The 24,058-nt window shown below is 39.2% G+C and overlaps 1 protein-coding gene across 4 annotated transcripts in view; it reads right to left on the reverse strand.

Moving 5' to 3' along the window:
- The window catches only part of ryr2a (ryanodine receptor 2a (cardiac)), a 110,302-nt gene that overhangs the window by 9,177 nt on the left and 77,067 nt on the right, over positions 1 to 24,058 (reverse strand). For 2 of the 4 annotated variants that reach the window (XM_048233681.1, XM_048233679.1), the window contains 28 exons: positions 23,275 to 23,595; positions 22,585 to 22,825; positions 22,412 to 22,499; positions 22,082 to 22,174; positions 21,569 to 21,739; positions 20,269 to 20,328; positions 18,667 to 18,801; positions 18,288 to 18,400; positions 18,018 to 18,114; positions 17,687 to 17,793; positions 17,558 to 17,609; positions 15,285 to 15,335; positions 12,990 to 13,089; positions 12,347 to 12,426; positions 10,629 to 10,705; positions 10,441 to 10,514; positions 8,649 to 8,666; positions 7,205 to 7,285; positions 6,973 to 7,061; positions 6,747 to 6,875; positions 6,561 to 6,665; positions 6,381 to 6,462; positions 4,933 to 6,242; positions 4,446 to 4,501; positions 4,188 to 4,335; positions 2,172 to 2,258; positions 1,692 to 1,913; positions 1,300 to 1,430 (listed from right to left, as the gene is read on the reverse strand). In XM_048233681.1, the coding sequence (XP_048089638.1) occupies positions 1,300 to 1,430; positions 1,692 to 1,913; positions 2,172 to 2,258; positions 4,188 to 4,335; positions 4,446 to 4,501; positions 4,933 to 6,242; positions 6,381 to 6,462; positions 6,561 to 6,665; positions 6,747 to 6,875; positions 6,973 to 7,061; positions 7,205 to 7,285; positions 8,649 to 8,666; positions 10,441 to 10,514; positions 10,629 to 10,705; positions 12,347 to 12,426; positions 12,990 to 13,089; positions 15,285 to 15,335; positions 17,558 to 17,609; positions 17,687 to 17,793; positions 18,018 to 18,114; positions 18,288 to 18,400; positions 18,667 to 18,801; positions 20,269 to 20,328; positions 21,569 to 21,739; positions 22,082 to 22,174; positions 22,412 to 22,499; positions 22,585 to 22,825; positions 23,275 to 23,595 (4,318 nt within the window). The remainder of the gene's footprint in view (positions 1 to 1,299; positions 1,431 to 1,691; positions 1,914 to 2,171; positions 2,259 to 4,187; positions 4,336 to 4,445; positions 4,502 to 4,932; positions 6,243 to 6,380; positions 6,463 to 6,560; positions 6,666 to 6,746; positions 6,876 to 6,972; positions 7,062 to 7,204; positions 7,286 to 8,648; positions 8,667 to 10,440; positions 10,515 to 10,628; positions 10,706 to 12,346; positions 12,427 to 12,989; positions 13,090 to 15,284; positions 15,336 to 17,557; positions 17,610 to 17,686; positions 17,794 to 18,017; positions 18,115 to 18,287; positions 18,401 to 18,666; positions 18,802 to 20,268; positions 20,329 to 21,568; positions 21,740 to 22,081; positions 22,175 to 22,411; positions 22,500 to 22,584; positions 22,826 to 23,274; positions 23,596 to 24,058) is intronic. The other 2 variants (XM_048233682.1, XM_048233680.1) reach the window with 1 other exon arrangement.

Consider the following 24,058-nt stretch of genomic DNA (forward strand, 5'->3'; position numbering starts at 1 on the left):
TATTTTACAATTGATTACAATTAGAAACACAAATAACATGTCCCAAGGATACATGCAACTCCTCTGGTAGTAACCCTTAACTGGCTCCCGGTAGCTGCTGAAATCTAACTCTCACAAACAGGACTGCCACTGGACTGCCTTACTACTCATCTTTTCGCCTGCTCTTATCGACTTCACTCATCTGGGAAGCAAGTCTGCAGGATTTTCTTTCATGGCTCCTCAGTGGTGGAATTACCTTCTTAGTGCTGTTTTGACTAAAAACTAACAGTTGGAAGGGCATTTGTCAAATCAATTTGTTTCAGTCATACATTTTAAAATATAACCATAGTTATTGTAGCTATGTAGCTATAGTTACATTGCCATCATCACAATTTTTTGTAAGTCGCTTTGGATCTGCTAAATAACATTACATTACATTTATTCATTTAGCATACTGTATGCTTTATCCAAAGCAACTTACAGAAAGAGGAATATTACTCAAGCTACAGTGCAGAGGAGATTTTAGGTAGAAATAACTACTGCATCAGTCAAACTACAAGGTAGGAGTGCAGACATTATAAGCACTAGTCATAGTGTGCTAGTAGAAGTGATAGAAGAAGGAGGTAGAGGAGAGAAGAGAGGGAAGTGCATGTTAGGTTGTTAGAAGTGTTAGGTGAGGAGGTGTCCTTGGAAGAGTGGGGTCTTCAAGAGCTTCTTTAAGATAGAGAGGGATGATCCTGCTCTGGTGTCACCATCGGGGAGATTACAAATAAGAAAATGGGCTGGATTGCCGTGTGTGTAGGGGTGGCAGTGCCAGACGACGTTCCTAGGAGGAGTGCAGTGGCTGAGGGGTAACCTTTCTAAGCCTTTATGAGAGCATTTATGTAGGTGGGGCAGACCCAGCCATCACTTAGTCACACACAGCATTAGTGACTTGAATTTGATGTGGGCGGCTAAGGGTAGCCAGTGGAGGTTATTGAACAGCAGGGTAACTTGTGTCTAAGTAATTGAAACTGTAATGCACACATTGTTGCTCCCACTGTTCAGCAGTCAGCATTTAGAATTGAGAATGTGAACACAATCAGTGGCTTAGGGCTACCATCTAGTGGTCAAGAGTGTAGGTGTCATTTTGACATGATGGCTGTTAAAACTAGTGTGCCAGGAACATTTTTGTGAGAAGTTTTGGTTTCTATTAAATCCAGGTGATTTGGGCTGAAAAAGTTTGAATGTTTTAGGAGTCCAATCAGATAAGCTTCCAGATACCTTACAGAGGATCTTTTCAAAAAGTGTTTATATTTGCAGGTGGTATATCACACTCACTGAGTATTGATGACCAGCCTATCCCACTGGCCTTTGATGTCATCCTCTGAGGGCTGCTCAGTAATATACAGGCCATCAAACTCCAGCTTTCTAGCCACCTCTTTTTCACGCTTGAAGATCACCAAGGGAACCTGGGTATAGATTGTATTAAGCAAATAGTCATGATGGACTTGACACAATACCACAAACACACCGATCTGGAAAAAACTATACCTGTGGCAGAACATGGAGCATAATGTAGTTGCAACTCATACCTGCATGTTGCCATGAATCCTCAAACACTATTACAAAACTAAACTGCCACTCTGTCCCTGTTCTTAATATTTTATTTTATTTTATCTAATTTATTAGTTTAATAGTAGGGCCTACAAAAGTATTGTTTAGACACCAACCTTCAGGCAGTAGTACCCTATGATGCAGCAGAACGAGATGACTGTGTGCAGGATGGCAAGGATGCGCAGAGTAGGCTCCATATAGCCACTACTTTCCTCAAGGACAAAATGCACAGTCATGGTGCGGTCAGGGGTAGCACCCAGAGGATTCCAGTGAAGGCCTGCATCTACTGGGCTTCTAAAGACCTCCTTCTCCTCCATCACAGCAGAAGATGTAGACACCTACAAACAAGAATAGGCAAGAGCATTTAACATTACTTTTGCTGAAATACATTTAAAGGAATTTAGGAAATACTACAGCATCATCTAGTATCATTGCACTAGGCTACACTATAACAGGTCATTCTCAATATGTTCTATAATCATGATAATGTATATACAAATACTTAAAAAATATCTACTATGGTACTTTCAATCAGGTCAATATAACATCATTATTATGAAATTCAATCTTTTATCTATGACAAACTTAAGAAGTACCTTATAGAAGAGAAGGATAAAGTTGATAGCAAAGGCCACAAACAATGCCAACATCCTCATGTTGTAGAAGTTCCTGGCAAAGTAGTTCTACAAAGGGTCAAGATACATGCTGTTAAATTAGTCTGACCTGTCCCGATAACTAGCTTCGGTAGCAATGTGTTTTGTGTTCCTGTGACTCAACGTGTCTGATCAAGGTCTATTAAAAAGAATATGTGCAACTGTAACTGTTAACAGCCCAAGAAAATTGCTACCTGTTGCACAGCACAGGACAGTTAATAGGTCAGGTCAGATATCCTTCCATCCCTATCTGCTTCTGTATTCAAGTATTTTCAGGTATTCCGATAATGTAGACGTAAACACAGCTTAGCTGTACACAGGTGCATCGAAACATGCTTTTTTCCTATCTGGCAGCTGTGTGATATGTATCTTGATCTTGAGGTGTTTAGTGCACCTCAGCTGATAACCAGAGGGCTTTACTGAACTAGATATGCCACAAAGCGGTACAAAATATGACCGCCGCTCTGTTCTGCACATTCTCTCCGCAAAAATAAATCACGCTTGTCAATTTGTCTCCATCTCCTACTCCATCCCCTACACTTGAAACTTTTGTGTATTTTAATGAGTGTGTGCATGTGTGCGTTTGCTTTTGTGTATACGTGTGCTTCTCTGTGTGTGTGTTTTCCCTTGTGAGTGTGTGTGTGTGTGTGTGTGTGTGTGTGGGGGGGTAATGGTGTGTGTGTGTGTGTGTGTGTGTGTGTGTGTGGAGGTGTGGTGTGTGTGTGTGTGTGTGTGTGTACGTGTGTCTGCTTGCCTGCATGTGTGTTTTATGCGTCTGTGCGTGTGTTTGTGTGTTCGCTTGTGAGTGTGTGTGTGTGTGTGTGTTTATATGTTTGTGTGCCTGATTGCATGCATGTGTGTGTTTTTATGTGCGTGCGCATGTTTGTGTGTGAATGTGTGCGTGTTTGTGTTTATGTGTGTGTGTGTGCGTGTGCTTGTGTGTGTGCTTGTGTGTGTGCGTGTAAGTCTGTGCTTGCGTGCCTGTGTGTGTGCGTGTAAGTCTGTGCTTGTGTGCCTGTGTGTGTGCATGTGCGTATGCCTGAATGTCTACTCTGTGTATGTGTGTGCGTGTGTCTTTATTTGTGTGTGTGTGTGCATGTGTGTTTATGTGTGTGTGTGAGTGTGTGCGTACCTCTGTGTGTGTGTGTGTGTGTGTGCGTGTGTGTGTCTGCATGTGTGCGCATGTATCTTTATGTATGTGCTTGCATGTGTTCATGAGTGCGTGTGTGTGTGCATGCGTAGTGTAGTCACTAAATGTACACATACAGTATATTAATTTATTGTATGGCCCCCCCATGAACAAAATTCCACGAAACTTTGTCATAATGATCCTACACCTCCAATTTTGTGCAGTTTTGACCATGTCATCCAGAGACACCTGTGTGAGTAATGAGTGGCTATCTGAGAGGTATGAGTGGAAATGAGTGGGACGGATCAAAATGAAAAACAATGGTTCGTGCACCCCGATCTTTCAGTGTCCTGGGAATCGTTGACACAAAATTACTGAAGAAAACAAACTCTGACTTAACCTATATGACTGCCGCTTCACTGTAGCCAGGGTTTCCCCATGCTGCCTTACACATGCAATTTTTTTCACGCTGCTAGGCAGTCTGGATTCCATGGACCCGATTTTCACCTCAACGAAGGAACCAATCACAGAACGGGGACAGCAAGACGATGACGACACACCGAAGCGGTTATGGGCTACTTGAATTAAACAGTAATAAACATACAATGTATTATTGATTTCAGTACCGTTAGTTGTTTTTGACTAAAATGAACTGTTTATTATATGAACTGATAATGAACTGTTTATTATATGAACTGATAATTAGACGGTTACAATTGCATGTTTATTACCGGTACTTGTTTGTATTGTACCTTATTCATAAGTCACTTTGAATAAAATGATTTGCCACAATAATAAATGTAAATGTAATGCCATTAGTGTGATCTTACAAGAAGCTTCCTCTGGTAAACAATGATTTTTTTGCAGAATGCAGATTCCTGCAGGTCTGGCTCATCGGATTTAGAGATATGGACCTGTCTGATCCTCTGCTTTGGCTTTAGCTGTTCCTTATCTTCTACTTTCTCCACACGTTCTCCTCTGAAACAAATAATGTGAATATCCCATGACCCAGAAAGAATGATCCAGAAAGACATATCTTTTAAATAGGCTGTTTAAATAGTCAGATTAACAGATTGATGAGAACATACGCTGCTTTCTCTGGCTCTGGCTTACTGTCTTCTGTTCCTCCTTTGTCTTCTTTAACCTAAAATGCACAAGACATCAAAAAAAACATCACTGGCAAAACATTTCATGAAAAATCCACTCGGTGAGTTGCACAGTTTTTGACGTTAAGAGTTGTTTTAGGACATGTTTGAGCATGCCTGTTGGCAGCCACTATGAGTAGTCAAAGGCGATTCAAAACGAGTCAGAAAAGTCGAGACAGGACCAATCGTCAAAATTTCGGTGTCCACCACTCTAGTTCATCCAAAACAAACCAGAAAAGGGACTCAAAGTGCTAAATACCGGAATTTTCCTTTAATGCCATGGGGCATTTTCTAATTCCCAACATTCTAGTGGACAATAAGATGAAACAGAATGGTAACAAGAATAATTTGTAAAATAATAATCATAATAAAAAAAAATCCCAATATTAAAAAAACAGCTATAGATAATTAATGAAGATTTATCAAGTACCTGATGTTGTCTTCTAAGCTCAGGGGAGGGACTAGGAGGAGGTATTGGGGCATTTAATAAATCAGTCAGGCTGGCATTTGGATTGTGAGGCATTATCTTGTACTGTCCCCCTTCTCTTCGTAAATCTAAGCCAAAGATGTCTGAGAGAAGTTCTGTTTCATCTGTAGCAACAGTGAGGTCGGCTAAGTCCTCCTTTGTCAAGGGCTTCTCGACTGATTTATTTTCCACACCTTCTTCAAGCTCCCCACGCACCTCCTCGTGTGTTGGGTCAGGCATGCTGGTTATGAGCTCAGACATTTTCATGGTCTTGGCACCTTCCAACAGATTACCCCCAAGGAAGGTATTGTATATAATACGGAAGAACCCACGTGAGACGCTAAATGCAAAATGCAGAAGTCCAATCAGCACACTCCAGTAAAAGGCTGCCAGTGCCATCACCATGTCCTGCAATGTCATTTTCTTGGCCCTCTTCACCTGTTTCTTCAGGCTCTTCATGGAAAGCACTTTCATTAACACTATAACATTATAGCGTAGAGCTAGAAGGGCTGTCCTTACAGTGGTAACGGAGAAGAAGCCCATCTCAGGGCTCTCCACCTCAGGTTTTTCTCCACGCTCTGTGTCCTCCTTGCTGGCCAAGCGCTCACTAGCATCTGACATTTGTGCTGCAAGCTGCATCTCAAAAATGGTGTCTTCACAGAAATTGACAAAAAGCTCCATCTTTTCCTTCTCACCACCTTCGTTGACAACATCAAAGATAAACTGTCGTTTGGACTCTTTTACCTGTGGCTTCTCCCACTGCGTGCGGCTAGACTCACTAATTTCAAAGTAGACACGTTCGATACGCTTGGCACTACCCATGATCTCAATGCGGCCCAAGAAAGGCTGGAAGTAATTAAGTACACTCTCAGCCAACTCCAAGAAAGTCTGAAGGCGTGAATCATGTGGCATATGCTCAGAAAGGTTGGTTAGAAGTACAGCCACATTAAAACCAATGTCTTTTGCTGGTTCATGGAACCTTTCCACAAACTCCTCATAGTCAAGAGTCTCATTCTCATCTGTCTCTACACAGGAGAGCAGGAAGTCTGTTTCAGATTGTGTGTAGTGTTTGTGACTCTCCATTGCTTTATGGAAATCTCGCTTTGAGATAACCCCTTTCCCATCAGGGTCATATTCTTTGAAAGCATCAGAGGACGTTAGGTCTTTAAGCTTGAGGAACATGTCAAAGAACTTCAGTATCATCTCCACATTGTTGGAAGATTCCACCAGCATGTCCACCATCTGTTTACCAATGGTCCCATTCACAACATTACCTGCCAAAACAAGAGTAGGATGACACAACATGACAGATACACAATCCTTTACAATAACATACACTGTTTAAAATATATACTGTAAAAAACAAAACATCAAAATGAATCATGTTACGAGTAAGTTATTCAAAATGCCACCTTCCAACATGGACAGCAACATCACAACCATGTCTTTTTGTAGATCCATTAACTCCTTCAGCAAATCAATTTGGCTAGAATCCTGCAAATCACAAACGATTCATGAGCTGAAAAGGCTTAGCTACATTCAAGTAGTAGTGAAATAAGATAATGGGTGACTTTGTTAGCATTGTGGCACACCTGAGACAACTTCATCTGCATATGAGCAAACACATGCAGAAAGCCAACCACTGCATCCCATAAGCGACTATGGGCTAGACTCTGCTGATTTCCTGTGCATGGGCCCTTTGAAAGAAATAATTAAAATGTGTACTTATTTAATTTGAAAGCATAAAATAGACATAACAGAACTAAATGTATATTTACCTGTATATACTCTGTCAGCGTGTTGAAGACTTGCTTTGCTACATTGATAGCTTTGGAGAAATTGCGTTGCCCCTGTTCATCAATGACATCTTTCCCAGAATAATACCAATAGAAATCACTGATGGACTCCTGCAGACCAAACCAAACAGCAAGTGTTTACATTACATTAAAACACTGACACAACTGCTAAATAGCTTAAAAGAAAGCCTTAATATCTTAAACTGGCCTGGACTCTGAGGAGGTAGTCAACTGTAGATATAATGATGTTGACAGTTGTGTTGTTTCCTGTCTGTGTTCTCAGATAATTCTGGAAATCTGGAGCATATAATCAAAACAAATGAATTTGATATATTTGCATTGTGAAAGCACTACTTGCCAAAATGATAGAACAAACAGTGAGGTGCAATTATGCTACATAATTATGCTTACCATAATTAAACTTTCCTCATGTGACCTACCTGAGTTATGTCCTTCACACAGAAGTTGCAAGAAGCGAAAGAGGTCACAGGTGAACTCATCATCTTGCATCACCTTCTCTCCTGTATTATGATTGACAACAATTAACCATCAGTTTCACAACTTCTTTTTCAATTTACAATGACATACAAATGCACATGTCAATAAATATGCCTGAAAGCATGCCCTCATATTGTCTGTGGTCTTTCCACTGTGGATTCAGATTACCCTCCATCTCAAATATCTTACTAAATGTATTTCACAAAGATTTTCCCAGTGTTCATGCAGACTAAAATCCAGGATCTGATGGTCACAATCACAAACTGATGTGTCAATATCTATCAGAAGACTCATGGATTGAATGGGGGATCCACTATTCCCAAAATATAATGTTATATAAAAATTACATGTATGTTATTTTACCTAAAGTTTAAGAGGAGTAATAAGCATCCTACTGTGTAAATTATTACTACCCCAATTTGAATATGTACACTGTCTATGACACACTACACAACTATGTATGAGATGTTTTGTAGAAAAGAAATTACTTCTGTCTTCTACTTAAATCTCATTCTTCAAGTCTTACATTCATTGTCCTTACCCTTTCCTCTGATTTGCCTGTACATTTTAAACAAAGCTAAGTATTGGAAAGCATTAAGAAATTGATATCTTGGATATGTAAATGTCATTACTGTTCTGAGAAACTATGTTTATATTCTTAAATACTGTAATCTGTGAATGGTCTTACTGAACAGAAATATGGAAACAATGGGAAAACACAACGATTAGAAATAGAACACAATATTGATTTCCAGGGATGGGGAAAAACAAATGAATACCACATATTGATATAAAACAATTCAGCACATCCAACCAAAGGAAGAGACAATAAAACACAGAGTACACAGTGACTACATCACAAAACACATAGTCAACAGCTGGACCTCTGGAGAGGTATTGAGGGGTTTGCTGATGTGCTATTGGCCAACCCCTTCACATTAGCGCAGCCATTTCCAAGCCACGATCAGAGTTTAAAAATACAACAAGAGACTACAGAGAAAAGAGTACACCACAAGGCCTTCAAAAAGACAAAACAACAAGAAAACAACATTACACCCAGCCAACTGCAAAACACTTGAGGATGGGAGACTTCAACAGCTTCACTGTTCTTACATGTACATCTAGTGTGCCAGATACTGTGCAAATCCTGAGAGGGGAGAGCAAAAATAGGATGACTTATGTACAACTCTAATGTCATAGTCTAATGTATGCTACATAACAACTCCACAAGCTCGGCTTGATTATACAGACAAGGGTGGAATCAGCACAGGCTATGCATCAGAAAGTAGCAAGATAGGTAAGGATTTGTTAAGGACTCAGGACCTGGACAGCGCTGACACAAAGGACAAGAGCGAAATCACAGGAAATGGCTTAAGTCATAATTACCACGCTCATGAGTGATGACTGAGGAGGGGGGGGGAGAGACATACGTTAAAATCAAAGGAAAAAGGGAGGGAAAAGAAAGAAAAGAAAAAAGTGAGAATTCAAAAAGAATTGTTCATAAATTCCAAATCATCAAAAATCATCATCAATAGCTTTGACTGCAATGCTGAAATGGGTGTAATGACAAAAAAGAGTGGGCTGTTTAAAAAGAAAAAGCAACAGAGGCAGGGCCTAAAACTTTGCCCATTTGTCTGGTAATTTTTGCTCACTTTTGCTGAAACATCGTGGGACAAGAATAACACAAGGGCATTTTGATCATGCCTTCTCTCATCTTCCATACACACAAATTGTAGAACAAAATAGTTTATGTGTTGCTTGATTCCGATGGATCATTTGCAATGTATTTGAGTGTTTAATACACTAGACCAACACATATATAAACAAACAAACTATAACAAGTACTAGGATACCTCTACAAGGTGAGCAAACTGAATTAATTCAATATACATTCAATTTATATTCAATTCAGTTCAATTAACTTGTTGCAGCTCAATTCAAATAGAGGCTGGGAGGTTATACTAATCCCACGAAAATACAACATCCAAAAACAATGGCAAATTTCTCAATTTTAAGAAGCATTCCTGGGACAAGCAGCTCATAAATGTGCATCTTTTTTGTTTTGAAAAAGGACCACTAAATCTAAAATGGGTATATCAACTAAATAAAGCAGGATGTGAGCATGGAAGGAAGCTGACTGTTCAAAACTCTTGACTCTCAAAGACACTATGAATATAATGAAGGTCATTTCTTAGATCTTACATATTTATATTTTAATGTTTATTAATATGTGTTGTCCCTGTTCTAAATAAATAGGCTACAATGCAAATTACAAATTAGATAGGCAGGCATTGTTCTCTGGAAGTTGAGTATAATTACTTAATCTTCATCTTTTGACATTTAAAATTTCAGATAACAAGCATCATGGTGCACCAGCCTCTGGATATTAGCAAATAAAAATAAGTAATATTTCCATTCAAATATAGTGAAAATTGTTGATAACCAAACACAAAATTGAAACAAGGAAACTTGCAGGGTTATATTCTGTGTTTATATTATATTTTTAGTTGCTTATGTGAAATGGTTTACTCTGACAGTGCAGAAATGTCTTTTTTGTCATTGAACCCTTGTCATTTTTTCTTTTACAGATAAATTTAAGTGAAACAACCAAAAACAAAACAGTGCAAAAACAAGATCCATCATAGCAGGTTATGTAATCTGACCTCTGTCTGACAAAATGAGGACAGAAAAGGAAAATGACAGAACAAAAATGCATCCAGTAGCGAGTGAAACATGAATTAAAATACATGTGTCATTGACGCAAAAAAATAATGAACGTGGACAACACAGAAATTAGAAAATAAATATTGATAAAAATAACAAATAAATCAGAAAAATGAAAAAGGTGTCAGAACACAAATGCTATACAACTGTCAAAGAATTTGACTTAAACCCACTTCAGCTGGGTTTATTTATGTTAAAAATGAACATAAATAAAATAATATGCTTTAGCCTTGGGACATAAAAAATAAACTTAATTAATCATTAATGTGTTTCCATGTGTTTTACCTTGACTCTCAGTGATGTATTCACTTGTTAATGAATGTTGAATTCAAACAATTGTTACAATGTTGTTAACATATCCATTTTCATACCAAAAAAGATATTCATTTTCTTATTATTGAATCTGCAAAGAAAAATGGGCATAAAACTTTTTCCTTGAGCCTAAAAAAAGTACCTGAGCCTTCCTCAGTCACCATACCCAAGCCTTCAGCTTTGTTTTGTCTCTCGAATGCATTGAGATCTAGAACACTGGGGGAGAAGGGGAAGAGGAAAGGGTACAGAGGTAAAGATGCTGAGGACACTGTGTTAGCTTTCATTGAACTTTCATGATCTTTAAAGCACAGGTAGGGATAGGTGTCTTACCTGCAGTACTGCATGAGACCTGCCAGACTCTGAAAAAAACCCACATCTTTCTTATCTTTCAGATAGTCCAGCATTTTCTAAAAAGGAGAGGAAAACAGGCATTTTAACATAATTAACTAAAAAGTTGACTGAATGCTGATTGCATGGGTGAACGTCATTTGAGGGTTATTTGGGTATGTTACACCCAGAAATGTAATAACTTACCACTTTACCAACATCATAACACACATATATTAGCCTGACGAGCCAGACCCATATTAAAATGTAGGGTCTGGAGAATCGAGGGGCGGGATAATCGGTTGTCTTTCAAATTCCCTCTGCACGCAATAGGATAGCGCTACAACTCATGAGTCCCATGCGTTTTCCCACCAGCGGAGCTTTTGCCAACTTAAAAAAAGCGTAACTCTTGTCACGCTGTTCACCAACATCCACCTTCTTTGTTTTCAAGTAGCAGGGAATTCACGCCGAACCGTTTCAACTCTGCCATCAATTATTATGTTAAGCCCGCCTAATGACTCTATACACGATGTGATTGGCCCTATCGAAGTTGAATTTTTCCAGCTCACAAGCCAATGGAGAGTTGCTAGACTAGCCGCTAGGGTGCGTCTAGATTTCTAGGCTAGACATATATTTTGGGGATTATTACATTGAAAAAGTGCAATCATGACCTCCAACAAACATGTTATTTCCCAACACAATATACTCAACACTATACGTTCATTTTCACTCACATTTTCCAGGGAGTTGTAAAATATCTAAGATGTCTTCTATGTACACAAATGGATTACTTTTCTGAAATTATGACCACTTAAGTCATTCATATGCAAAACTTGCCATTTATGAATTTGGACGTGAGCAGAGGCTCAACTTGTGTACGCAAGATTTCCCGAACCCACATTTTGTGGACAGGGTTAATTTGGACTGGCTAATCCAGGCTAATATAATGCCCCTCCATGTTGTAAATTCTATAAAGGTGTGGCCTCTAAACCAAGAACATAGGGGCATAATATTTAAATAACGATTTTTTTAAACTGGGATATCTGAATATCTGCAATCTACATTTCGGTTGTTGCTTTTCGGTCGTTGCTTTTTTTACCTTACAGATACGCATGCCAGTTATGTATCCACCACCTCGAAAACTCCAAAGCTGCTGTCAGATTGTGTTTCGAGGACAAAAGTTTCCTTTCCTTTCCTTTCACTCAATAACAGTTTATGTTATGTGTTAATCACAACATTTCTTCCCTAACAATTTAGCTACAGCTAGTTGTGAAGTAGGCTAGTTTTCTGGGAGAAATAACAAAACGGGAGAGGAATGGATGAAACCCGGGGGAAAACGGGAGTGTTGGCAGGTCTGTTTAAGATGGCCTTTTATTCTGACCAGTCCAAGGCTACTGTAAATATAGTTTCACAAGATTTGTATATTATCACATTCTGTTTTTATTTGCATTCTACACAATGTCCTAACTGTTTCTGATTTTGGGTTGTAATACAATATTGCTTTATCCTCCCGCAAACTCCCTGCAAACATCCGAAAATGTTAAACATGTGTCATGTTATTTATTTTTTGGGAAGTTATATGATAGTGGGACTATAATATTTCTACTGCAAATTTGTATGTTTGTGATTTTTTATTACTTTTGAGAAGTCATTACGTTTGTGGGTTTAAAAAAGTAGACTCCATTCATAGCACTGTAGACACATGACTCCAGATCAGATACCTGTTGCACAGTGGAATTTCCTCCATTTAGTCCGGCAATCCCCAGCTTTAATGTGGATGCAACCATTGGTCCCATCTCCCCTGAAGAACAAATGCACATGCACAATATGGTCAAAATCAGCTGCTCACAGTCAGGTTCTACACTTAACCTGTCTTTGGAAGAACTGAATTGATAAAATATACAATGCCATTCATTAAATTAAGGTCATAACCTTTAAATATCACAGTGCACAAAAGGGTGATCACAAGATTCAATAATCTTTCAAATTTCAAACACACCACTGTGGTTTCTTCTATGAGACAGGATGTCGAACCTCTCAAGTGTACTTTCCTTTCACTGTTTGCTGGAAGCTTGTTCCATGAAGTAATTAAGTTTATCATGTTAGCGTTAGAGCTAGGGGTGTAACAATTCTCACAATCCACTCTCTGATATTACACTTGCTTTCAAGTCTGATATTTGCATATGAAGGAGGAAACAACCATGTTTCCAGTTCACGGAAACTTTGTGGACAAACTCTCATTATTTAACAAAGCCAAGGTACAAGCGGTTTTCCCATTCTGTTGATACAGTATATGGAGTAGGTTGAATATACAATTTAACATCTATTAACTAATTAACTATGGACTCCTGCTGCCACTGATACCTTTACTCGCACTGATAGTTTGAAGGACCATCTCCGCAGCACCTCGGTCATGTAGTCGGGCCTGTTGGTAAAGTAGTTTCTGCTTTTCCATCTCTTTTTCCTGATGGAGATACGAACAGGTGGAAAATGAACATGGACCATCCATTTAGGTTTATGTTGATGTTGGGAACATTGATGTTGGGAAGGCATGCAATGATGTGAAATAAAAATAATCAATGATGCATCAAATCCATTAAAACAAAAGTAACACTTTTGAAAAAGTAAGCAGTACAACATACAGATATTTACGACGGAGTATTAGGGCCACACATGAAGAAAAAAATATTTTTGCCATGACTAGATTAAACTCGACATTTCGAGAATAAAGTTGAAATATCTTGTCGACTTTAATCTCGACGGGTCGACATTAAACTCAATATTTTGACAATAAAGTTAGTTTGGAGAGAGAACGACCGCTCTGGACGATTGAAAAGGAGGACAAATGAAACATTCCAGTTTTCTTCGAGTGCAACAATGATTAGGCCTACATCATGTTGACAAAACATAGAATTTAACCTCCGTTGCTCAGCCAAATACTTTCCTGTTAGGTCCTAGGTCCTTTTATCACGGAGTTACAGGCGATAAATGCGATGGTCAAAAGTAAACGTCATTAGCGGTTTATTTATTTATTGTAGGCCTATTATGAAAGAGTGTTTTTCCTCTAAAGGTTCAACTTCATGCTTATGCACTAGACTAGGCATACTAAGTGCTCTTCCCAATCGCAGACTTTCACATTGCATGTTTATAATGGATGCAAAACAGCCTATTGCTGAATGTCTATGGAGGGACGAATGAAGCTGTCCTCCCGACCAGGAAACCCCATGTATTCTAAGTAAATGCACATATATCTGTGTTTGTAGCCTCCTATATTTATTGCAGGTAAGACATGGAAAAGCAGTTTTAGAAAAATGAGTTTTGCCATCATACCTATGGAGAGTGACGGCCTGTGTGGGTCATGAAGGGCAGTTATTTGGATGTGCGGTGGCCTTACCCACGTAAAACAGAGTGAAATAACATTTTGTACTATAGAAACATTATATCATTGAAAACATTTATTTTTCTAGCTATATAAATGGCATAGTGCATGGAATTTCCATAACCACGAGATTCAGCGCTTCACGATGACGGCAATGAGCAGTTAACAGACAAGACGAAATCTATCTGAATATCTGCAATCTACAGTAGCAATCTATCTGAAATGACACCTATTTGAAGTAGGCCTATTATTCATGTCACATATTGTGTGTTAGTGTAGGCTACATAGCTTAAACTGTAGGCCTAGGCTATGTTTAAACTGTATTTCAAGTTTAATGTTGGCATGCGACTTTAAAGTCCACACGTCGAGATTAAAGTATGATATTTCAACTTTATTCTCGAAATGTCGAGTTTAAAGTCAACATGTCGAGTTTAATCTCGCCATGGCAAAAATATTGTTTTTCTTCATGTGTGGCCCTAATACTCCATCGTAGATATTTCTGTTTAAATGTAGGGAAGTGAAAGTAAAAAGTTGTCAGAAATTATAGATACCCAACAATGCAACTCAAGTACAGTACTTGGGTATTTGTACTTCATTACTTCAAACCTCTGCAAATAGCTTTCACTAGTCAGATGAATATGAAGGCTATGTTTCAAGGCTGTCTGGAAACTATCCCATGCTCATTAAAATCAGAGTAGCAGCAGCACAAATGGCCACCAACAATATTTAAACCTATTTCTTAAACATAGCCCACCAAACACAATGAATCATTCCATCATTACTTCTGCAACAATTGTTCAATTTCTGAGAAACATAAGTCTAAATTTAAGTGTCCTGGTTGGAACTGAGGGGCAGCCATGGCCTACTGGTTTGTAACCGAAGGGTTGCCGGTTCCCTGACCAGTAGGAAATATGTGGGTGGGGGAAGTGGTTGAGCACTGCTCTCCCATGTCCACATCCATGACTGAAGTGCCCTTGAGCAAGGCACCTAACCCCTCACTGCTCCCCGAGCGCCGCTGTAGCAGGCAGCTCACTGCTCCGGGTTAGTGTGTGCTTCACCTCACTGTGTGTTCACTGTGTGCTGTGTGTGTTTCACTAATTCACGGTTTGGGATAAATGCAGAGACCAAATTTCCCTCATGGGATCAAAAGAGTATATATACTTATACGTATTGTCTCCCAATTCTATGGTGAAGAAAATAGTTTTCAAAAATATTTAAGTTGCAATTCTTGGCAATGAGACATTAGCAATACACAGGGAATGGTACATGATATCACCTACTTCAAAACTTTTCACTTCCTCACCATCTTCATCCTCTTCATCGTGGCAACTCTGACAGACAGGCATTGCAAATAATTAATTCACTCAGGGGCGAATTCTCCCATTTGCACGTAAATAGCGCTTCAGTTACGCACTTTTCAGTTATGCGCATTCTCCCACAGCGTGCAAGTTCGAAACCAAGGCGGCCTTATGAAAGAGGCGTGATTTATTTAAAATAGAACCAGACTGATCCACCACCTCGTTAATTTAGGTTGATATGAAAAAGTGGAACATGGACTTTCTCATTGACCTTCTGAATGCCAGTAAAATCCAGAAAGAACATAAAACCAGTCTTTGATTTTGAAAACGTAAGCATGGTGAACTGAATAGCGAACGGCCTACAGTAAAATGGTGTCATCACATAGCCCAACAAATAATTGCCTTAACAAAATTTCCCTTTTGCTCTGAGGTTGTTTATAAAAGAGTCAAGCCATGCTTGAGGTGTATAGATTCATAATTTTAAAACTCACTGTTGAGAAAGAAAGTTTCAATGACAGCTACTTTTAATAATATCAATTTATCTATGCTAACGAAGCTGTAGACTGACACCTGCAGTTTCGAATACAGTAGAGAGACTGGCATAACAATACCAGCTTCCACTACAAACTAATCAGAGACAGGAAAATATTGATGCTGCTCGACAATAGTGCAGGCTTCTGTGCAAATGTATGGATGACTTCGGTAAAGTTGGAAAGAAATGGACAGATTCGAACAAAGTAGGCTATGGGATTATGACTTCACATCAAGTTAAAAATGAAGATGCACAGTCGGTAGGTAGTCGCCACCATGTGATACTGTAATGGGGAAAAACATAAAGGTCCAGTATGTAGGAAATAATGGAAAATAAATGGTAACCATTCCAAAAATGATCACCATATGTTGTCAGATAGTAAGGAAACACGATGGATTGAAGTAATGGCTTATTTGACAACATTATAACCCTATAACCTGTAAACCCCCTTAAAACCCATGAAAAAATGAGTTACGGGGCGGAATCTCTTGGAATTTTTGTTTATGTTTTGAACGATTAATTCTAGAATAGCGCATTAATAATGGGCTGGCGAGTCCTCCTATTTGTGTTGCCAAATTAGCAAAGGCCAACTGTCAACTTGCTTTCAGTTCATGAACGCCTACGAGAGGCAGGCACATTTCCAAAATTAAAACAAGAAACAAATTAAGTGGACATCGTAGAAGCTTGCTGATATGGCGGCGTCTTCGTCAAACAAAGAATATCAAGTCTGACGCAGAGCTGGCCATATTTCTCCACGACAGGTAGCCTAGGCTAAACTGCATCGATTTTTAACTTCAGCTAAATATGTCACGTTGGTTAGAGAGGTATTTTTTGTTTTCACTGTTTCCGTAATGTGTAGCTGGGTCATGGTTGGAGAAACGTTAAAGCAGCTGCAGGTCAACTAAAGTTATTAGCTAAGTGTTAATTACATCTGGCAACCCAGAAGAGGCTCGCGTCTGGTAGTCTTGAGAACGCACCAGTGTTTTGATTTTGGCCTACAGAACGTTCGGTAACAATCCTACAAATCGCACCAAATGTGATACTGTAATGTCAATTTGTAACGTTCTGTGTAACCTAACGTATATGTATTTAGAACTGTTTCACCTTGCCGTGGTGCTCGACCTTAATACAGCCCTCGGGTGCGTAGATGAAAAGGTGAAGTCAGAGATAAAAAGATGTAGTCAGTGGCAGAATGCTGCAAGAGTTGTATACATAAGAAACGCCCAGATTTAAATTGCTCCTCCCAAAACGTGTAAGTCCCTCCATTGCGCGTAAATGACAGATTTAAGTGAAGAGGAGAATTCGCACAGGCTGAAAAGCACTTAGTTATGCGCTTTTTTGACTTACGCACCCTTACGCACATGGGAGAATTCGCACCTTAAATAAAAGTAAATAAAAAAAAAAAACATGTCTGGCTGTGTAATTACACAGAACCATTATGGTAATACACAATGCAATTATTACAAATATGATGTCTCACTGAGAGCTATGCTAATTATAGTGGTATAGTTTCGCAAAGGGTATTGTAGAAACATGTAATTACATGTAATTATGTAATTATATACCTTAATATGAATAGATATATTTCAATTATGAAATGTTTTATGAGAAATACCAGAAACCATCTTGTATTTTGTATCACTATCATTTTACCATCTTGTATTTTGTATCACTTCTAATAAAAGTGAATTAGCATGTTGTAAAAACTCCAGAAAATGTATACCTTTGCCATGATATCTGCATAAGCCATGTAGAGGGCGTCTTCCTCAAGTTTACTAAACAATAAAAGAACCAGTGAGTAACAGCACATACAACTTTAACCTGATAATTGTTCTAAACAAAACAGACTTACCATTTCTCGGTCAGTGCAGTTCTACTGAATAACTGGATAAGCTGGTGCAGGGGGTCTATGTGCTTGGTGGCTTCATCTTCTTCAGGGGGTTCCTCTCCTCCAGGTTTCTAATTTTGAAAGTCACAGGCAATAGCACAAGTATAGAGTACAGAGTTTGCCATACTGTCATGATCAATGTACTTCATAGACTGAGCAGTATCAGTTATATTTAGTTAAATATTGGGTAATGCTGAGTATTCCACTACTATACAGGTACTCAAATTGTATTTTGTAATCATCATTATTTTGAATCTGCTGTTATACTTCATAATAGTACCAAAACAATACATACTGCCAAGTCTTCAATAAGCTTGTCTTCAAAGTAGTGTTCCTCTGTTTCTATCCAGGATCTCAAGTAACCCTGCAGAAATAGATTGACTGCTCGGTGCCTGGGGAGAGCCAAATGGTATGGCATTAAAAATGGAAGAAATTGCAGACTTTTACTCATCAATAATGATTGATTTAAGTTGATTATGGAAATGCAGGACTAAATTGTCCCATATCATGTCATCTAAAAAGTGATACTGTCCTACTTTTGAAGAAAAAGTCCATGCAGCACTACCTGGGCAGGTTATAAAGAGGCGCCATCCTGAAACAGGCCACCACTGCTCTCTTCCTCTGCTTAGACAGGAGCTTGTGCCACACTGCTTTCTTACTCCTCTGGGGATGTTCAACCTTAAAGAAATGAGCGTACCTTTAGGGCATCTTTTGATATTTTCCATTGGATATTTTGGAAAGCAATTTCACACAATGTTTGAGTAATGTTAATGATGGTCATTCTTTTGGAATAAGGCTTTGATTCGAAAAACTTTCAATTATGACCACAGGTGACAACATATCTAGGATTTATGATAGTAACTGTTGTGCTCCTATCATAACATAACATAGTTTCTCATTCTACTGTGACTCAGACAATGTGGGCTGGGTTTATTCAGACCTACCTGGTCCAGGTGGAAAAGCACATGGGCAATATCAAGCACCCTCTCCACTGTTTTCTCTGGGTCTGAAGTATCCTCACTTCGATTGGGCATGTCTTTATATAGTGCCATCTGCCAGCGAATAGCAGGATCCTCCAGCTGACAAGACACATGATTTAACAGCTCTGTGTAGCTATGCTGCAATGATTCCAGTCCAGTGTAATTGTAACCCCAAAACACATCTGTTCCCTCCCACATCTTGACTCATTGGTGCAATGATACAACCAAACATGCTCTGTACAGTCATGACATTCATGTAACTTACTGACATAAGCAATCATGTTCTGGGATTGGCACTGCCTTGGCATGCTGTGTGCTTTAACATGCCATGGCGATGTAATCATTTATGCATAGGTGGCAATTTATGCCCAAGCAATTCAGGTACAAAGTGTTTAGCCTGATGGCTACTGATCCACTTCAGAATGAAGATGAGGCGCTTTACTGATTTGAAAGACGCTGTACTGGTGGTGAAGATGCAAAGGAGAAAAACACATGCAAAGGAGAAAAGCAGAGACATGTAGAACAATGGAAAAGACAGAGTGGCATGGAATATGGAAGAGAAAGTGACATCCTGAGCACAGAACAATTCAAAACAAACCCCTCTCTTGTCTTACATTAAAATATGCTGCTGCTGTTGAGCACTTTGCACAATTGTGTCTTCTTATTTACTGTGTGAATTGTGCTGAAAAAATCTTACATAACCGTGTTCGCCAAATACTCAGAAGTAATACTCAACACCACAAGAAGCCTTTGAAAGGTAAAAGTTGAATCCAGGAAGAAAGCCTGGCAAGCACACACAAGACCAGTGGACATAGGTGCTAGAAGCTTTCTAGCGAACCAACCACCAATCAATCACAACTTTGTCTTGTTTGAGGCTGCTGAAAAGATGAGGTATATCTTCAGGTGTATCTGGTCATGATTTCTTTCAATCCTGGAGGGATTGCTTAAAGGTGCTCTAAGTGATGTTACACGGTTTCTAAGCTAAACATTTTTTGTCACATACTGCAAACATCACCTCACCATCCGCTAGCTGCCTGTGCCCTGAATACACTGTAGAATAATGCGGTCCCTATCGACAGCCCAGGCTCCAAAAACGGCAACAAAAACAACCATAAAAACATAACAAACTGTTCCAGCAAATCGGTGACGAGATGTAACCTGACTCTCGCCAGATGAATTTCGTTCCGACTAGCTCCACTCACATCCATCTGGGATCGCTTCCGTTGAGAGTGATTTCAGCACAAGATTGTATGGTAGAGCCAATCAGGACGCAGGGCGGGAGTTTCATAGATGTGACGTAGCGTAGAAGCGACTGTGAGACTGTTCTCAGTGTCACGGGTTGGCTTTGATATGAGTGGTTGAAGTAGCTAGCTCTCTGTTTTGTTTGAACATCAACAGAAGTGACATTACCCAACATCGCTTAGAGCGCCTTCAATATGCATTTTGTAGAAGTCTGGGCATTTGTTTGGAATCCTCTAGGTTAAATGAGTGTTTTGGAGTAAAAAAAAACACAAAACATGGAGGGTAGAATGACGGTTCATGCAGGTGGTTGAAAACAATCCATACTTTTCCCTGAAGATGGAGATTGTTCCGTATAGTCTCCCGCACCTCCTCTTCAGTATCTTTCTGTACAAACAAACAAGCACAAGAAAGAAATTGTTGCTACTGACAAACCTAGAGTAGGCCTATAACTAGACCACTGCCACATAAACCTGAGGCAGAGTGGTGGTGGCTTATGAGTGGATGCCATCAATTGTCATTTCACCAAATTAATTGTATAATTAATATTCACCATTTAGCTTAATTTGAGTCAGACACTTAGGGCCCTATCTTGGAGATCTGAAACGTCTGGTCAGAGACACAAAGTTTAAAGGCATTTTAGGCGTGTCCAGTCCACATTCCCTAATTTAATGCATGATTTTGTGATCAGACGCTGAGCGCACTGTTCAAAAGGGTTGTTCTTATGTGTTATGTTTGGGTGTAACATCCTTTGAACCAATGAGAATGACATCTGTCATTCCCTTCAAAAGAGCCAGCAGTGCACATCAAACAGCCCGTATTTTGACAGTCAACACATCTGAAGGAATCTGCTTGCACAATTCCACTAGTACTTGCTTTACTATACTAAAACCTGTGTGTGACTAGCAGAGTATTGCCTATATGCATTCTGCACTAGCAAAATATATTTTTCATTTACATTTACATACATTTAGCTGATGCTTTTATCCAAAGCAACTTAAAAAAAAAAAAGGAACAATCAAGGTAGAGTGTGACAAGGACAAGGTTAGAGCAGCAGCAGCAGTAGAGGGTAAACTTATGCTTATGAGGGCATTCAAGTAAGTAGGTGCAGAACTGGACACTACTTTGTAGGCAAGTATTAGTGATTTGAATGAAATGTGAGCAGCTACAGGTAGCCAGTGGAGCTAAAATGGACTGCGGGGTAACATGTACCCTTTTGGGTTGATTTCACCAGGCCAGGCTGGGCTGGGAAGCCCGTCAAGAGGGTGTTACAGTAGTCGAGTCAAGAGATGACCATGGCCTGTATCAGGAGTTAGGTAGCGTATTGAGCCAAGTACATTGTATGACCTGATTGTTCTTGTGTTGTAAAGTGTGAACTGACAAGACCTGGCAACCGAGGCAACATGATCAGAGAAGGTTAGTTGGTCATTGATCATAACTCCTAAGTTTCTCGCTAGAAAGAGATAGGGCAAGAGATAGGGAGTGATTTTGATGTTAATGACATGGTGTATAGTGGGTTTGGCTAGGAGAACCATCGTATCATTTTATTCACATAAAAATACAAACACTGGCCCCACTAACTGTTTTGTACATACTCTCTCTACAATGTGTCAAAGTGCTACAATACCTGAGAGAAGCGATTCTTAGCAAGTCCAATCAATTCCTGATCTCCTGGAGCACAAATATTCAGGCCAACAGGCAGCAACCTCTTGAGAGCAGCTACAATAAGAGAGGTCTGCATAGAGTAGCGGTCACCTTTTTTCTTCATCTTTTTCCTCTCCTGGTCTGACACACCTCCCTATTTTACACATCAAGAGATCAAAGATGTCCTATGAAACACACATCTTATACTAAAAATGATAGAAATACAGCTTTTTCCTTGTTGGCTATAAAGGATTTCTTGTGCAAAGTTTCATTACATTTGGATCACAAAATTTCACAGCTAATATTCTCCGAACCATATTTTCTGTTCAAGTGATATCATCAAGATAAATGATACCTTAAACATTTTGGCTAAATTCTCTGGATTGGCTGCATATCATGACCCATATTCTGATAGGTCTAATTACAATGACACACACCATCAACAACTCAGACATACACTATCAACAACATACAACCCTCAATAAACTGTACTTACTTTTGACATTTTTGATTTGGTATCCGTAATGAGGAAAGACATGTTGTTTATCTCATTCTGAACAACAAAGTTTTGCTCCTCTCTTTTGAAGTTCTGCAATCAGGAAAGATGAGCAATGATTCATTTGTATATACTATACTGTGCAAATGTACTACACCACTGCATGAATCACACTAAAGAATTTAGACAGTGGAACCATTACGCAGAAAAGAAGGTGTGTGCATGTGTGTGTATAGGTGTGTGAGTGAATGAATGAGTGAATGAGTGAGTGAGTGACTGAGTGTGAGTGAGTGAGTGAGAGAAAGGGAGAGAGATAGCTATTTGATTTACATGTGATTTTGCCCAAAATATGAAGATTTCTGCCACCATGCGGAATAACTCTTCTGCCTCTGGGTTAGGTTCTTTAAGCCATTTTGCCCTAAGAATAAAAATATTAGAATTAAAATGTAAATGGAGAAGTCCCAACATGCCATTAGTTTTATCAATTTTAAATGACATGGTACCTGTTGTAATCCACAAATCGTATGAGGAGAGGGTAGAAAGCATATAGATCACGGACAAGGATGGTGAACTCATCCAGGATGAGAAGCTCAGACTCGGACATCTCTCCCCGTCCCTCAGCCTTCATGTTCTCCTCATCTGTCAGAACGATGGCGGCTTTCTTCTTCAGTTTCTCCATCAAAGGTAGGAAATGGGACTTTAAAAGCTGAGGCTTGGCCTTGCTTATAATAGGCTGAGAGAAGACTGCAAATTGAAATATGGACACGAGTTTTACTCTGAGGTTAGTAAAAACCATTCCAAATATACAGTAAGGTTGAGTATCAAGCTTTAGTGGGCCTACTATATCATGTTCCCAAAAGATATATCTATACCAAAAAACATTTGGACAAATGACAAAATTTGAATTTAACTTGATCTATACCACAGCTTGTCAATTGTTTATAACATAGCTGTGTGAATTACAATTAGCTGTTGATGAGTATGGCATATTGCATGCGGGTGATCCATGGTAAATATGGAACTGGCCACAGTTGGAACAACTTTGATGTCATCAGGAATTTGGTTCCAGAGCTGAAAACCAAAAGCTGCTTTATCATCTAGTGACCTGAGAGATGTAGCAGATGTGTAGGGGGGAGACATGTCTGACAGTGGACAAACACAGAGATACTACCTCTCTATCATACTGTGCCTACCTGCCAACCGCTTCATCCAGGCTCCTTCATCAATTCCCAGATTGTTATAGATTATTTTCAGGATGTTCCCCAGCAGCGTGTTCATGTGATTGGATGTGAGTGAGGTGCAGCAGCTCTCTGCTCGTTCAGGGTTGTTCTCTGGCCCATGTTCCCACCAGCGTGACATGTAGCTGCACAACATGGGTAACACCACCTCCATCACATGAGGCATCTGTGTGTAGCACATGCCTGACTCCGCTAGCTCCATAATCTCTTCCAAGGACTTCTCAAGAGATGGAATGAGAGGACACATTTCCTCCACCTGAGCAGGTAGTCCAAGAGCTGAAACAAAATAGAGCAAAATAAACTAAGCGACAATGCAGTAAAAGGAGACACAGATACATTTCAGCAGGTTACCTATGTAAGCCACAAGTAACCTGCTGAAACATATCTGTCTTTACAACAAGGTAAGTAACAATGTAATGACAATTTATCAAATTACTGATTAGAACAGTCAGGATTTTCTGTGCAATGTATGCAACTACTGTATTGAACACGCTCCAAAATCAGTCAGTTGAAATCAATGAAAAATGCTCAAACAAAATGATCTGTCGTTGACGTTAGTGCAAGGAAAACATTCTGTGGTCATAATTGTTTAATCTTACTGACAATTTACACAGTAAATGAGATATAGATGTGACTGAAATGTAGTGGTGAAGGGTTAGATGAAAGGAGGTTTTTTGTATGTATGTAAGGATTTACCATATATGTATTCATGTACATGCAGTAGTAGTCTCTCCTTTAG

The sequence above is a fragment of the Alosa alosa genome, chromosome 22, assembly GCF_017589495.1.
Source record: "Alosa alosa isolate M-15738 ecotype Scorff River chromosome 22, AALO_Geno_1.1, whole genome shotgun sequence".
Taxonomy (NCBI): Eukaryota; Metazoa; Chordata; class Actinopteri; order Clupeiformes; family Clupeidae; genus Alosa; species Alosa alosa.